At 40.0% G+C, this 16,508-nt stretch overlaps 2 protein-coding genes across 37 annotated transcripts in view; one reads left to right on the forward strand and one right to left on the reverse strand.

Annotated features, from left to right (window-relative positions):
• The first annotated feature begins 624 nt into the window (after window positions 1-624).
• Window positions 625-7,119, forward strand: mfap3l (microfibril associated protein 3 like). 23 transcript variants are annotated; one of them, XM_083542805.1, is made up of 5 exons: window positions 657-817; window positions 1,500-1,911; window positions 5,144-5,982; window positions 6,013-6,036; window positions 6,079-7,119. In XM_083542805.1, exons 2-5 carry the CDS (start codon window positions 1,647-1,649, stop codon window positions 6,355-6,357), a joined length of 1,407 nt encoding a protein of 468 aa, XP_083398931.1. In that variant the 5' UTR covers window positions 657-817; window positions 1,500-1,646; the 3' UTR covers window positions 6,358-7,119. The 23 variants fall into 23 exon arrangements, with proteins under 23 accessions (XP_083398925.1, XP_083398931.1, XP_083398935.1 ...); XM_083542809.1 differs by having other exon boundaries at window positions 5,144-5,964; XM_083542806.1 differs by having other exon boundaries at window positions 5,144-5,952; window positions 5,983-6,036.
• A 2,897-nt stretch (window positions 7,120-10,016) lies between these two features.
• The window catches only part of clcn3 (chloride channel 3), a 52,521-nt gene continuing 46,029 nt past the window's right edge, over window positions 10,017-16,508 (reverse strand). For 8 of the 14 annotated variants that reach the window (XM_083542683.1, XM_083542673.1, XM_083542676.1 and 5 more), the window contains one exon: window positions 10,017-12,463. In XM_083542683.1, the coding sequence (XP_083398809.1) occupies window positions 12,373-12,463 (91 nt within the window). In that variant the 3' untranslated portion in view covers window positions 10,017-12,372. Of the gene's footprint in view, window positions 12,464-14,843; window positions 14,924-16,259; window positions 16,444-16,508 lie in introns of those variants that run through there. The other 6 variants (XM_083542680.1, XM_083542674.1, XM_083542684.1 and 3 more) reach the window with 3 other exon arrangements.

Below are 16,508 nucleotides of genomic sequence, written 5' to 3' on the forward strand. Positions count from 1 at the left end.
TACTAAGTTAAAAGATAGTGATATATCTTCATTCTATAGTAGACTTTGGGGACAAATACTCTCATGTACATTGTGTTATTATAGTGTATGGAAAAAAAACATGCTAAATGACTTCTGAGGTTCTTTGTGGGCTAAAAATCCAGCTAAATCCTGCCATTACAAATTCTCCTCACATAAAATATGATTTTTTTGTAAACCAAGACATGTACATTTACAATGAGGACATAGTGACTTCTTCATAGTTTTGTTCCAGCTCTGATATACAACACCTCTGATTCAGATGCTTGATGTATTGTGCTTTATGAACTTCAATCCACACATGCACACCTTACATGATATTTATATTCATATATTTCTATATCCTCTGTAAATGGGAGCAAATCTGTACTGGTAACAATGGAGTAAAATTCCTGATCGACAGATCTAGGCCTAAAATATGTATGCTTCTTAAGCTGAGAAAGAGCTCATGATCCCTTTTTTAAACATCATACCTCATAACAAACATTTTAATTTGACAAATCCAAATGGATGAAAGAAATGCCAAGCAAGCAGGCAAGCCATATATCCTATCACTTCCCCATTTACAGGAGGCTGCATCCTAAATCCCTTCGCGCGCCCTAATACCAGTGGATATGTAACGGAATGAAAGAATGGCGTCTACAGCCAAAGTAGTGCCCTAGGTTATGAAATACGCTACCGATTGGAACACAGCCCCAAGTCATCTCGCTTTTAGAGTGCCGGAGACACAGAAAGAGATTCAGACACGTATTTAGAGATGGACGCAGAGCGAAATTTCTGACTGTTCAGAAACACTTCGGTAAGTAAAATAGAAATAATTATAAAATATAATATATATGAAAAAAAAAAAAAGTGATATAAATTAGGTGGGTGTCGTGTTTAAGCCCCGTTAGAGTCTAAACGCCTCAGTAACACTCGTATTTAATACTGAAAAATGACCAAACACAATTATTTACACCTTAGGATTACTTGAACAGTCCAGTTTGTGAGAACCAGACGATAAATATAATTGTTTATGTTTACACTGTAATGGAGGGTAAACACGGTTGTTTGTGAAAAATAGCGGTTTTTCCGTCGACCGACTGCAGGAAAGGCGACTTGTTTTCCCCTTATGTCAGCTGATATGACTAGCCTGAGCCAGAATAACATTAAATAAACAATATCCTGGTTTATTTTTAATTTCAGGTCCTGGTTGTTATTAAATGGAGTGAATATGTTGACTCAGAGAGAGAGAGAGAGAGAGAGAGAGAGATGAAGCAATCCTGGAGCTGGTTATGGAGAAGAGCCCGGTTAGCTAGTTGAGCTCAGCTAGCATAACTTAGCATTACCGCAGTCATTAATGTGGGCAGTGGGAAACAAGGGTTTATAAGTGAACCCTGTTATTGTATGAGGGGAAAATGTAAGTCAAAAACTGTTTGGATACCTAAAGATATGATCGTCTATATGGATGTTATGTAACCGGTTTATTTCCTGTTTTGCAGACGATGACGAGGCTGCAGATCCTCTGATCTTCATCATCATCATCATCATCATCATCATCATCATCGTCAGTAGTATCCCAGACCTCTCCTTTGCTTCATCATGAGCATTGGAACAAAGTGACATCTCCCATCTCCACACTAGTAAAAATGAACGGTGTGGTTGAACGATGTGCTTTGCTTTATTTGGTGTGTGTTCTCAGCTTGAGCACTGCACAGGTTTCCGATGGAAATGCCACACTGACAGCGGGTGAGGCGGAGGACGGAAAGACGCCCGTGGTGCTCGGCGTGACGAGTCAGATCATCGCCCGCGAGGGGAACTGCGTCCTGATCGACTGCAACGTCACCGGAGAGCCTTTCCCCAAGGTGCAGTGGTTTAACTCTCACGGACACCTTCTGGACCCCGAGGCAATCGGTAAGATGTTCCACCAGGAGATTTTGAGGGTCTTTGTAACCAAACACTACAGTTAATCGACGTCCTGAAAATGAAACGAATGCGAGTCGTTTGACTTGTGGAGGTGTCTCAACAGAAAGTGCAAGCTCAGTGTGGCTTAAAGAATAAATGATGATGGACAGTTCAGAACCACAGTGAACTTATTTCGAGACCCTAAATTTTTTTATTTTCCCAATTTTCAATCGCCAGTTTTATTTCCTCATTTTATTGTAAAAAAAAAAAAAAAAAAAAAAACCTGCGTGAAATGTTACAACAGCTTGTCACAAACAAACGCTCCGATATCCTGAGAGGAAAAACGGACTAGCCGTCGCAAACGCCCTCTCCCTCGCCCTGGAAAATCCTAGTGCACATCCTTACTCAAAATCTCACTGGATGATAGACGATTTATTCCTTTGCATGGAAATGCTGTTTATTTTTTCGTGCTTAGAAGTAAGAATACGTTTTCATAATCCAGACATGATACATCGCCCCTGGAGCACAGAGGGTTGAGGGCCTTGCTCAAGGGCCCAACAGTGGAAATACTGGGGCTGAACTTCCACGTCTTAGGATATTCCATTGATAATGCAGACCTTTACCGCAGATCCTTTGCCTGAATTGTTACTATAGTAACAATGATTAAGACGAATGCATTAAGTTGTTAGAGCTACTGTTGCAACACATTCAGGTTTGAGAGTCAAACCGTGTTGTGGTAAAACCTGCTGATTGAAAGAAAAAAAATAAAATAAAGGCAAATTTATGGCCTCAATTCTTATCAGTTACGAAACCCCTCAGATGTGAAAGTGCTGTACAAGGCGAGAGCAACATGTTCAAGCGTGTACTTAAGATCTAAACAGGGCTATTGAATAATAAGCAGGAAATGAAGCTCGAGGCCCAGCCCTGAACGAGCGCTACAAAGCAACTGCAAGCGGTGTTTACGCACTTTTACTGGTTTGTTGTGTCCGACCCGCCCAAACTCCCTTTAGGGCTGTTTCTCAGAACACATCACGTGAGAGACGCTCGTACTCGTCCTGTAATTAATTCTGTTCGAACCTGGTGTGAAGCACTTTTCTGAGAGTTTGCAGCGGAGGAATAACAGTGCACTTGTTTATTTTTCGTCCCAGTGGTTCCAGCTTTCAGCTCTTGTAGATTTCCTTCAGTTTGTTTGTAGTAACATGTAAATCCTGTAGTGAATGTTAAGGCCTTTTTTTCTCTCGAGTGGTTTAATGCAGGATATTTGCTGCTTTGTTGTCCAGCAGTTTAGACGTTTTCGTCTGGTCAGGAGCAGCTCAGTAACGTAGATTAAAAGTCCTACGTTTCTGCGCAAGTGCATAATGCATTAATAAATTCCATTTGCTAAACCTTTTGTTTTCAGGTCAGGCTGAATGCACTCTGCCGTCAGTACTAACGCTGCAATGCCTGCTCTGTGCTATAAAAATAAAGCGTTATAGATTCAGAGCACACCAAACCTCTGAGCAAGCACAACCATAAGCACGAGCTGAGCTTTAAAAAGATCAGTGCTTATTTTAGATAAGGGTTTCTTTATTCCCCCCCCCCCCATTGCTAAATATGACTCTGTTTCCTTAAAAACCCTGCTGTAGGTGTACAGTTATAAGGAACACATTGTACACAGTAGCACCATGTAAAAGTGAGCACTAATTTAACTTGCACATAAACCGTGGTCCATGAAAACGCACATTTATTTTTATTTCCGACTCAACCGGTGTTAATGAAAAGCCAAAAGGAGTTATTTTATTACTAGACTCCCAACACAGAGGCGAACCCCGTTCAGTATTTCCTGTTTTTCCACAGCAAACCCAAATAACTCGCCTGGAGCTGTAACCTGATTAGATACTTGTTAAGATAATAAAAGCCCATTTAAGAAACACTGAATATATTAAATATAAGATGGAGCACAATACTGGTCATGTGATCAAATTTTTTTTAATGCTGGATATTGTGTCTATGGGATAAACATTAGTGATGGACAATTCAGAATTGCAAGAATAACTTGAACCGAGTGTGTGAGCGAGCACAGGAGCAGGCCATGCTTTGGACTTTACACTTTAGAGTTGTGATTCGATTTTAGTCAAACTGTCCCCCCGTCTACTGCTTACCTTTCAAAGCTTAACCACCGAGACGTGATCCTGCTGTACATTAAAATCTCTCCGCTTAAACAGGCAATGAGGAAACTTCCCTTCACAGCACTGACTCATTCACACAGTCACTGTACAACCAGTCATTCCTCTACCCAGCTAGCATACATCAGAACAACTTAGTGCAGAAATGAACAATACAGTAGCCACTCATTCCCTTGCTGATGGAACACAACTCTAGTGATCTCTCTTAAATATAAATTCAGAAAGTCTGATTCACCATTTATTTATAAATATTTAATGTTTATCTTTCCTGTTACAGGGTTCCTACGCATTTTTGGAAAAGTGCCCTATTTGGTTTTCGAACTTTTTATAAAACCAAACCCATGTCTACACCAATCCGGATTAATTTGATTCATGTCCACACTCTTGTTTTCGATCGTGTCCCATAAGTTGCTCATTCACACTGAAACATCTAAAAAAATTCTTACATTCTTACATAATTCTGTGCTGTAAGATGCTTTCGACCTGCATCGTGTCCACCTGGAGTTTATTTCCTTTCCGTTTTTTTTAAACATCGCTGCAATGACCAAAAACACGTCGTCTTATTCGAACACTTCCATTTTCAAATGTATCCACATTGGAGAGCGTTTTCAAAAAGCTACGTTTTCGTCGAGTGAAAACGGCGTCTCGGTGTGAACGGAAGACCAATACGGAGAGAAAAATCATGTTTTAAATAAAAAATAATTTTTTTTTTTGCTAATGGACTGTAGGATTTCAGTTAATGTAATTTATAAATAATGAACCTTGCACTGTTGTAGAAAAGCAGTTTTCAGAAATGCTGCATTGAAACGTGGTTCAGTGTTCATGTGTATGCTACAACCTTCTGTCAATGATTTGTTAATATAATCGCACCTCATAGATTCTGACCTGCTTCAAAGAGCGACGTAGAGTAGAGTAACGTAACGCATGCTCTAATTGGAATTTTTTTAAAATCCTTTTTAAAAAAAACAAATCTTTATTGAATTCTGCATATTTAAGTCTGGAAAAGTGTGGAATTTTGACATTTTTTGCTTTCAAGAGTCTGATGTAACCCTGTGCTCTCATTGTGACTCTCGCAGAGGGAAAATGGTGGGTTCTGGAGAACGGGGTCCTCAACATCACCAGTATCACCTTCGCAGACCGTGGCAAATACACGTGCATGGCCTCTAACGCTCATGGCGTGGCCAACTGCACAGTCACAGTGCGCGTGGTCTTCACCAACGGTGACATGGGCGTGTACTACATGGTGGTGTGTCTGGTGACCTTCACCATCATCATGGTGCTGAACGTGACTCGGCTTTGCATGATGAGCAGCCACCTAAAGAAAACTGAGAAGGCCATCAACGAGTTTTTCCGCACCGAAGGAGCAGAAAAGCTCCAGAAAGCATTCGAGATCGCCAAACGCATCCCGATCATCACGTCGGCTAAAACGCTCGAGCTGGCCAAAGTCACGCAGTTCAAAACCATGGAGTTTGCGCGGTACATCGAGGAGTTAGCGCGCAGCATCCCTCTCCCGCCGCTCATCATGAACTGCCGTACTTTCATGGAGGAGATCCTCGAGGTGGTGGGGGTCGAGGAAATGAGGCACACCTTTGTTCGGCAGGCGCCTGAAGGTCAGGAAGGAAGTTCTCGTTCTGCCGGCAACGTTTTCGCTATTCTGCAGGCTAGAGGCCGAGACCGAGACAGGAGCGGATCTCCGACCGCCGATTCAGACGACGCGTCCCTGCACGAGCAGCCACAACACATTGCCATTCAGGTGTCTATTCACCCACCGTTAGATGAGGGAGTCTGCAACGTCGAGGCTCCGCCCCTCACAGATACGGCGGCATGCACCACTCCTTCAGCTCAGGTGAGTGTAGAGACAGAGCCTGAAGAACAGGAGGTGAAGGTGGAGACAGAGGTAAAAGTGGAGACAGAGGTGGAGACAGAGGTGAAAGTGGAGATGGAGGTGAAAGTGGAGACGGAGGTGAAAGTGGAGACGGAGGTGGAGACAGAGGTGAAAGTGGAGACGGAGGTGGAGACAGAGGTGAAAGTGGAGACGGAGGTGGAGACAGAGGTGAAAGTGGAGACGGAGGTGGAGACAGAGGTGAAAGTGGAGACGGAGGTGGAGACAGAGGTGAAAGTGGAGACGGAGGTGGAGACAGAGGTGAAAGTGGAGACGGAGGTGGAGACAGAGGTGGTGGAGACAGAGGTGGTGGGGACAGAGGTGGTGGGGACAGAGGTGGAGGCGGAGCCAGAGAAAGAAGCAGAAACATCTCCGACAAGCCATGTCCTCTACGAAAGCCATGTGTAATACCCTACAGGATGATTCTATTGCTATGCATTTCATGAATAAAAACGTAGTCTGACATTTTGGTGTTTGTCTCAGTACGAATGAAACACTCGAACTGTTACACGTGCATTACAGAGAGACTTTTTCAGTTTTCCAGTTCCCATAACAATTAATGTTGAATGTATTTTGGGAGAAAGAATCACCACAATCATGGACTTTTATATTAATCACTCTATAATACACACTAGGGTTAATCCTGGTCACAGTGTCGCAGAGCTGCTCTTGGATAGACGTGTAGGTTGACCAGATGCTTTCTGTTTAATGCATGATAGGGTTTTTTTGTGTTGTTTTTTTTTTTTTTGATGTTATCCACTGGACAGGACATTTAAAAGAATGTTCTTTTTTTTTTATTTATAGTGAATCGTTCATCTTTACATTCAACCACCAATGCAGTCCTTATACTATTATAATGATCATTATAGCATTAAATTTGTTTTATTTAAGACGTTTTCATCATTTTGGGTTGCAGTTTTAGCTAATTATTAATGCGTTTCTGCTCAAGTCAGAGTTTGGAAAATGTACTGACAATTCTGCAATCCCTAAATGAAAATCATTTCATTTGAAACTGTGGCTCAAGCGTTTCCATCCTCACTGCTCGTACAGAAATACAGAGCCGTGAAGAGAACTGGGTATAAAAAAAGACCAGAGGGCATTAGAGATTTCTCACCTCATCTGGTGCTTTGAGGTATTTTTTTAAGGAAATAAAAAGCGCATGCTATGTAACCATGTGTGAGTGTGTGCTACTTGGCTTCGGTGCATGTTGTACACTGTATAGCGTGTTTTATGGTCAGAAGCTTGTGGCTTTCTGGTCATTGTTTGACATGCGGTTAAAAAAGTTAAGAGGTTTCTAGAAAGTCTTTCCACTAGAGTGCACGGCAGCGGGGAGTAAATATACTAAAGCATTCGTGAAGTCAGACAGTGATATAAGATGATGAGGCCTGATCATGCAGGCAATGCATTGTTTTTTTTTTTTTTTCTTTCACGTTTTCCCCTGATCACGAGTTCATTTTCTCGTGATGTCAACATAACATTGTGATCACTTGTTCTACAAGCAGCATCGTTTATAATATAACCATAACCATTTGTGGCAGTGAGTGCTAGCTTTTCTACACCCACCATGAGAAACCATGTTTTCGTGGTGTTTGCTTTAGGGAACAGGGGCGTTATTATGTGTTTTAAATTATAAAGCTACAATATACTAAGACATCCTGTACACTTTGTGATAATTGTTTGGGGAAGGACGACATCAGGGTGTAATAATCAGGTGTCCACAAACCTTTGGGTATATTCAGTATGCCTTAAAGTGTGTTCAAATCAATGGTTGCTATCAGAAAAATTTCAAGTTCGAAAGCGGTCCAACATGTATACAATAAAATACAATAGGCACACAGAGCCCTCTAGAGGCGTGATATTGTATCTGCACCAGTGGTTTATTCGGAGGCAGGTTATAGATAGAACTGGGTTCACTGCAAAAATGTTGTACATGTTCGTATCACGTTCACATTGAAAATCATGAAATCCTTTCTCCAGTCTGACTGCTGTCCTGGTGAACATACAAAGTCTGGGTGTAAAAATAATTGAAAAGATAGCATCCATTTAGTGTGTGTATGTAAATAATAACTAGCATACAAAACCTGAGTGAGGGTTTACGTCTACTATAGACAATACAAAGAGAAAAAATTATCCAACATACTTATGATTTAAATTAAATGCAAACATATATATACACATGGAATCATAACTAAATGCATTGAATACATCACCAGAATGACTTCAGCGCCCCACTGAGCAAATCCAGCCCCATTAGGGCCTCAGTGTTCTGTAAATAGGGTTGGTGAGGATTTTATTACACTTCATTGCACTAATGAAGACATGCCTGAGCCCTGAGGTCTCACAGGACTGAATATGAATGACAGAAGAGACAAGAACAAACAAAAAAAACCCATTCCTGTTGCATCCACGTTTTTATTTTGGTTGCACGAATCCGGGCTACGAGGACAAACGATGATCATGTGATGATGCCAGTGATTTACATTGAAAAACCCTGCTCTGCTTTTTAAACATGGAACCTCCAGTGTGTGTGTGTGTGTGTAAATATAAAGATCTACACATGCACTTAGTCCTAAAATTGGTTGAAATTTATTGCCCAAATATTTGGACAAAAGGTGGTGCCTTGTTTCACATATGAGAACCTAAAATAAGAAAAATGGCTTTATTGTGGCAGAGGGATCTCTCATACACAGAGAGACCATGCAGCTGCACTGTGTGGATGGATATATGGCATCTAATGGCAAACAGACCTGAAAATAAACCATCAGTACAGTTCAAGCAATTAGAGGATGTCTTAAAGGGCTTATGGGTTCTGTCTTGAAGCACTGGGTTCTGTCTGGAAGATATTAAAGAAATGTATTGTGTAGATCAGAAGTCTACCAACTGTTTAAAAGTACAGAAGGTAGAGTTTTTTATTCAATGTAAATATGCCAAAAACAACAATGGAATTTAAATGCTTTCCTTTTCCCCTTCTAATGAGCAAGCACTTTTCTGGAACATCTTTAATCGCTCGCTCACTCTCAGATCCAGGATGTTTTCCTGAGATATGCTACGGGGTCACGAACAGGGTAACATGAACACACATTTACACATACAGCACAATTTAGAATCAACTGTCCACCTACCAACATATATTTATAGAAGAACTCCACATTAACAAGCCCCAGAAATATATAAAAGGAACCAAAGTTTGTAGACATCTGACAATATTTGCAATAAGAACCTCCACTCTTCTGGGGAGATGTTCCACTATATTTTGGAATGTGCTTGTGGAGATTCTTTCTGCCACAAGGGTGTTAGTAAAGTAAGGTACTGATGTAGGGTGAGAAGGCCTCGGTGTTTCAATTAGGCCACTCAAGATCTATCACTCCAAACCATGAAACACATATCTTCATGGAGCCGGCTTTGTGTACAAGGGTATTGCCATGCTGGAACAGGTTTCGGTCTCCTAGTTCAAGTGAAGGGGAAGTTTCATGTTACAACGTATGGCTGAAGAAAAAAGTCCCAATACCTTTGTCTATATATATCATTTTTAAAAGAAAAGCCATGAAGCACATCACCTGCTCTGATCTACAGGTATCAGAATACACCAACACTTTTCCTGTAACAAGTGAATTCTCATGATTGTTGCATACAAATGGATTTTATGGTGCAAGGGTAAAGATGATCTTATGTGCCCAGGCATCCAAAATATCAAGTAGGTCGATCAAATCGTTTCTGTTGAATAAGACCAGGCACAGTCTTACCCTGCCTTCAACACGTGGGTGGCGACAATAAATCTGAGGTCGCTGTTCTTCAGCAGCTGTTAATGAAATATCTACACAAAATAACACCTCAGTTGTCTGCAGTTTCCCTGAAACAAAATCAGGAGAGAAAAAAAAGGATCTCATCAACATCGACCCAAACAGCTGAAGGAGGTGCTACTTACATATTCACCAGAAAGCCCCACCTTCTATCTTACAGGGGCGTGGCTTTGGATGGAAAACCTGAGGGGCTACGTTATATCCTTACATTCACCTAAATTAATGACAGATAGATAATGAGATAGATATACACACACACACCACAGCTTATTTTCAACAATTTAATCTTACACCTTTTAAATGTACAATCAAACCAACAATCATATGTAATTGTACTTAAAATTTACAGTAATGTACAAATCTAGGGCTAATTATAAATAATAAAAAAAAAAAACATGGAAAGAACATTATGAGAACATCATTAATGCTTTTTTTGTTTTTTTCCTTCATAACCTGAACAACAGACTGCTGCCGACATCTGAGACGAGATTATAATGCAGGAGCAAAGGACGAGGACAGTGGCGGGTGGGGTGGGAATCTATGTACCTGTAGATGTACTTTTCTTTTTTTCACAATATGAAGGAAACCGAATGCAAAAGATTAGTAGAGAGAACGAATACACAAAGTAATGCTGAAGGAGGAAGAGGGCTGATATGATGGTGACGAGATCAAAACTCAGTCGTCTTCTGCCAGTCCATTCAGACTGTGGGATTCACTCATTTTACCCTAAAATGGAAATAAAGCTTTTAGATCTATTTTTATTTATTTTTTTATCATGATTTAAAAAAAAGAAAAACCGGTGTGGGCGGTGCTAGAGAAATAATCAGTATCGATGCTGGGACCTCGCAATGGATCCACGAATGAGCTTGAAAAAAAGCTTTTATTCTTTATAACCTCGTTGTATGACGTTCTGGTTGTTTCTTGGTGCTGTGATCGTTCACGTGATTCCTTACACCATTGTACACGTTTCTGAGATATTGTATGCACGGTCAGTGGTTTGACCAACCGACTACACTCGTCGTTGGCGCGTCTCTTTACACATTAAACAAGCTTTTTATTCCACAGGGTCGTGCCCCGTTCGTGTTTTTGTTGGTGATGATCACGATGTATTTGTGGTGGTCTGGGAGAAACAACATTCTGTGGTAAAAAAATTAATGAAAATTGGCAAAAACATTTTTATCTTTCCTGTGCTAGACTTTAACAAGAAACCATAAATACATTTTACCATAATTATGTGTTGTTATTTATCTTGGCTGTTGTGTAGGAAGGCAGATTAATAAACTTTGAAAAAAAAATAAAAGCAGATTTCACATCAGTCGCACAAAATGAGTGAGATCGCAAAACTTAAGAGTGTGTAAACGTCCTAACGTTGTTAAAGGAGCTGATTACAGGTTAAAGTCGGGCTGTACTTTGATTCCTTTTCAAAACAATAAATCGAGCTGCAAAGAATTAAAATAAAGTATTAATAAAAAGTAGCATGCGTCGAGATGAGTCGTTAGTGTTGGGTCCAGTTACACACACCTGCCTAAGAGGGACGGATGGAACGAGCAACATCGAGCTGCTGAGTAAGAGAACATTAAAAAAAAAAAATAGAAGAAGAAAGAAAAAAAAAGGGGGGGGGGGCAACACCATTGGAAAAGTCACGAAACAGAGACTGTACTTGGTACATCAGTTATTACTACATCTAGCTTTTGTACTGCCGCAATAAGACTCCTGAACACACAAAATCCCCAATCAGTTACGTACCAAAAGAAGAGAAAAGAAAAAAGTTTTGCAGTTTGAGGGACAGTTTTGTAGTGGCGGGAAAAAAAAAAACGCAAAAAAAAAAAAAAAAATCACTTCAGGCAGCTTTGCACATGGTGGCGTCAAAAACTTCCTTTTGCACATTTGATCATCTCACAATGATAAATACTCGATGGATCACAGTTTCATCATTCACACACACACACACACACACACACACACACACACACTAGATTTTATTTTGTTGTGCCTCAGATGGAACAAGCAAAGGACACAGAGCAACATCTTGATTGGAATGTAGGGGAGCTTTTCATTTCCTCTCTCACCCACTCATTCAAACACACACACACACACACACACACACACACACACACACACACAGTCAAGCTCACGTGATACAGGTAAACAACGATCGTGAAGTCTTTAGTGGGAACGCGGCAGGGCGGTTCAGGTGGCAGGAGTCACAGCAGTACGTGATCGGAGTTTCGTGGCTGAGGTCCCTCCTCGCACCTGTGCGGCTCATCATGACCTTTCACCCCGCTGAGGTCTAACAAGGTGAGCCCGAGCGAAGGGGCCTGAGCCGGATCAGTGCGTGCCCATGTGTGAGTACGTTAGCATTTTAGTGCATTTTCATCACTGGCTGAAGCTCTGGATCATCTTTCAAGCCTTTTTTTTCAGGGAACATCATCATCTTCCTGAAGGCCTGGATGGAGATCCGGAAGAATCCACCGGTGCAGCCGGTCCCCGCGTAGGAGCCATGCGGGACGGGGGGGACGGGGGGAAAGGGGGCGTTTTACACAAACAGGTCAGTGGGACATATCGTCCAATAATCGCACCTCCTCTTCGCTTTCCTCTTCCTCGCGTCTGGTGTAAGAGGGAACTAGTTGAACATTATGGACTCGGGATCTTGGTCTGCCATCTGGGCCATATGACGGAGGATATCTTTTTTTGTAATAATACCAAGGAGTCGCCTGTGTAGAAGGAAAGAGAAGAAAATAAAGAAAGAAAGTAAAAAAACATTAGGGACGAAGTACAGATAGGAATAATCACACGTGGAGCAGGTAGAGGTCATTTTGTTGGCAGGTGGAGAAGAAAAATCTTCTGAACATGTTCTTACTTTTGCATTTCAATCAGATATTTTTGACCAATCAGAATGATGGAGTGGAAGTGTGCCAACAAAATGAGCCCAATGTCTGTGTGTGAAGACACACACACACACACACACACACACACACACACACACACACACACACACACACACACACACACACACACACACACACACACACACACACACACACACACACACACACACACACACAGAGGCAGTAAGGAAGACGTTAAAGTGAAGATCAGTGACCTGCAGCACCTACAGAGAGAACCAGAGAGGTGAAATGAAACACAAGGGACAGAGTGCACAGTGAACACACAACCATTCATCCATAATTTCAGCCTGAAGAAACTACTGCACGCGCACACACACACACACACACACACCACTGTATAGCATCTTCATCTGAATTCAAAAGCACATATGAAAGTAATCTTTGCTCTTGTGTAATTAGGCAATAGTCAAACATTTAAAGTATGAGGTTTAATTAATAAGGAATAATATGTGCTCTTGAATTGCATCATGAAACAGGCTTGAGTTCCACAGGTGTCCATGTAGAGGCGTAACAGGGAAAAAGAGTGAAAAACTAAAGCAGTGTGAGGAACAGAATCAGTCTGGAACAGTCTGAATCTAAAGTGACTCCCTTTTAGCCCCCATTTTATTTTCTAAAGGCAATCACACGAGGGGTCATTTTTTGTTTGGTTTTCTCTGATGCAATAAGAAACTGTCAGGCTGCTTGAATACCAGGTGTTTTGAAAACGGAATTATTGCTGGTTGGATGTTCAATTAAAAAATATATATATATACAAATAATAAAGAAAAAAACATCCTCACACAACCCACACACTATAACCATAACAACATGCCTGACTAATTTTATACATTTATCTTTATGGCTTTAGTTTCGAATGCAATTCGACAATTATAATACTTGATCTTTGTACTTTGGGAAGTTACTGAGACAGGACTTGTGGTGTGGTGAAAGATCTACATAGTTTTGTGTGAGATGATATTCAGGATATTCGGTAAAAAGTCTCTAATATTGGGGTTTTTAACTTTTTTGTCACAGAAAAAATTTCTGAATGTCCATAATGCTAAATATATATATATATATATATAAAAATATTAATATAAAATTGATAAAATATTAGCTTTTAAGTTTATCTGATCTGCAGCTGAAACTACCACCAGAGTTACTGCTAAAAAAAAAACTAAAAATAATAGTGAAGTTTGACAGTCGGGACTGTGGTATAAGGCAGTGACTGACATTCTTGCTATTTATATACGTCTGTGGTTCTCAAAGTGTGGGGGTGCGCCCACTAGTGGGGATTAAAGACATGACAAGTGGGGAGAAATAAACGGCATGATTTATATAATTTTTTTTTGTGTTCTTTATTTTTATTTAGCATTTTCACGATGTTTTTGAAATAATAATAATAATAATAAAAAGTAATTGCTCATTGTTGTGGTGTATGTGATTGAATATTATGCTTTCATTAGAAAATAATCAGCTCTCAGCTTGTCCGATAAAAAAGTTAAAAAATAACATTTAGTCTCAACTATGTGACTATAATCTGCATTGCTCTTTACTTGATCAATTTTATAATGGAATTAACCTCAAATTTGCTCAAATGATGAGATTATTTTCTCTCTATCCTTCTTTGTTTTGTTTTTTATTTACCTTTCAAGTCGTATTTTGATTGGCTGAAAGAAAAAGACTGAGTGATTTCTTAATTAAATGTAAAACATTTAGACTTTTACACAGCACCTTACTGTGCCTGTGCCTTGTTATAAAAGTTAAAACGGTAAAAAGGCTTCGTGTGAAAGCAGCTTGTGCACGTGGCTAATAGTCAGATCACGTATGCACGTTAACCCGGGAGTCACTTTGTGGGTCAGACAGGAAGTAGCTAGCTCTGTACGAAAGACTGGACTGGACGTGGAAGGATTAGTAGACACAGAGCAGGAGGAGCATGAACACGGTCGTGAAATGTCGATGAATCGGCACAGACAGTCAGAAGAGGTGGAGTGGAGGGACTGGAGTGTACTGAGTGGAGGGCGTGTTGGTTTGAGGATGGGTGCTGCTACAGTAACTCTTCTATACAGCCATGAACAAACCATCACGCAACAAATTCACCTTAATACTCACTTCTACTACTACTGAGGGCTCTACTGATGTACGTAAATCACTCAATCAATCAATAAAAGGAAAATAAGCAGGCAGAGAAGAAATGCTCAGTTACACAGCCTGTTACTCGCCCATCTTTTATGAGGCGGCGCTATGAGTGGAATCGCACTTCATCGATCTGTTGCCCAGTGGATGCTGACCCCGACCCCACAGGAGGAATTAAAAAAATAAAGAAAAACAAACAACAGGTTTTAGAAGCTTATAAATTAATTAGACTAAGATATGTATCTGAGGTGTGTGTGTGTGTGTGCTTTAAAAGTACACATGCACAATACACAACCATGGGCTCTACTTAAAGGTGGGCGAAAAAATCTCACATTCCCAAAGTTTTAGATCTCAGCAGCTTTTCTCAGTCCTGTGTGTGTTTCTCAACTGACAAAAGGCATTGGATTAAAATCCTTCCTATATATATATAAAGCTCAAATACCACTGACTCACTCACTCATCACGAAATCTCAAAAACCACTGAACGGATTGCAATGAAATTTGGAACATACCTTCCTCTTGGGTCTTAGGTGCTCACTAAGAAAGGGTTTTGAAAAATTCGCCCTGGATCGCGGCTAACTCGCGAAAAACCTGATTTCTCACGCATTGTACATTCTTCGAAATAACATTACGGATCCTAATAAAACTTAGTACATTGTTTCTTATTACATGTTAGATGCACGATAAAAAATATTTTCAAAGTAGTTTGCCCTGTATCGGTACTACGTTATTTTTTGACGTTACGTTCTGATCTCTGATCATCCAGTCCTGCTCAGTGCTTACTGCTTATTGCCATATTGCTTAGCGTTCTGCCTTCCGTAGCGAAGCACGGGTACTTTCAGCTAGTAATATTATAAATCCCACACATAGTGGAGACTCCTGCTTAATGCTTTTACTAATAGAAAAAGGATGTAGGTTTAGTCGAAATGAATCAGCCTAAAGATGATGATTTTGCACTAATAGCGTGACGTTTTGCTGCTCTCACACCACAGGATTTTGTCAGTGATCGCAATTTTTAAAATCAAACAACAAACCTATCGGCTTATAGCTGTTACACTTATTTTACACTTATTTTAAATCAGTTTTCAGTCTCGAGTTCTCTTCTGTAATCATAAATGTGTACTTTTTTTTAAATAACATTCTGTTAGACGTTGATTAAGTGCAATGTCCAATTTACATCTCCAATTTTAATATCAGTTCATCAAAGCTAAATGTAGCTACTTTGGACAATCAAAAGTATTTTAAATAATGCAATTATTTATTATTTTAGAAGATAATAATCTAAAATATAAAACATTCTGTTTACCTTTTTTTTTTTTTTTTTTTTTTTTTTTAACTAAGTCCATAAGTGTTCTTTCATAGTTTGGATGTCTTCAGTTTTAACGCATAATGTTGAAGAAAAATAAATAAATAAATAAATAATAATAATAAATAAATAAATATATATAAAGAAAGAGAAGATGTGTTCAAACTTTTCACTGGTACTATATAATTTTTTTTTTTTTTTTATCTCAACATAAAAAGGAAGAAAATATTAGCACAAGTTTATCTGATCTGCAGCTGAAACTACCACCAGAGTTACTGCTAAAAGAAGTAAAAATAACAGTGAAGTTTGACAGTCGGGACTGTGGTATAAGGCAGTGACTGACATTCTTGCTATTTATATACGTCTGTGGTTAAGGTCACCTGGTGGTCTAGTGGTTAAGATGCAGCGCTCTCACCGCTGCGACCCGGG

The sequence above is a fragment of the Silurus aristotelis genome (genome assembly GCF_946808225.1).
Source record: "Silurus aristotelis genome assembly, chromosome: 5".
Classification (NCBI taxonomy): domain Eukaryota; kingdom Metazoa; phylum Chordata; class Actinopteri; order Siluriformes; family Siluridae; genus Silurus; species Silurus aristotelis.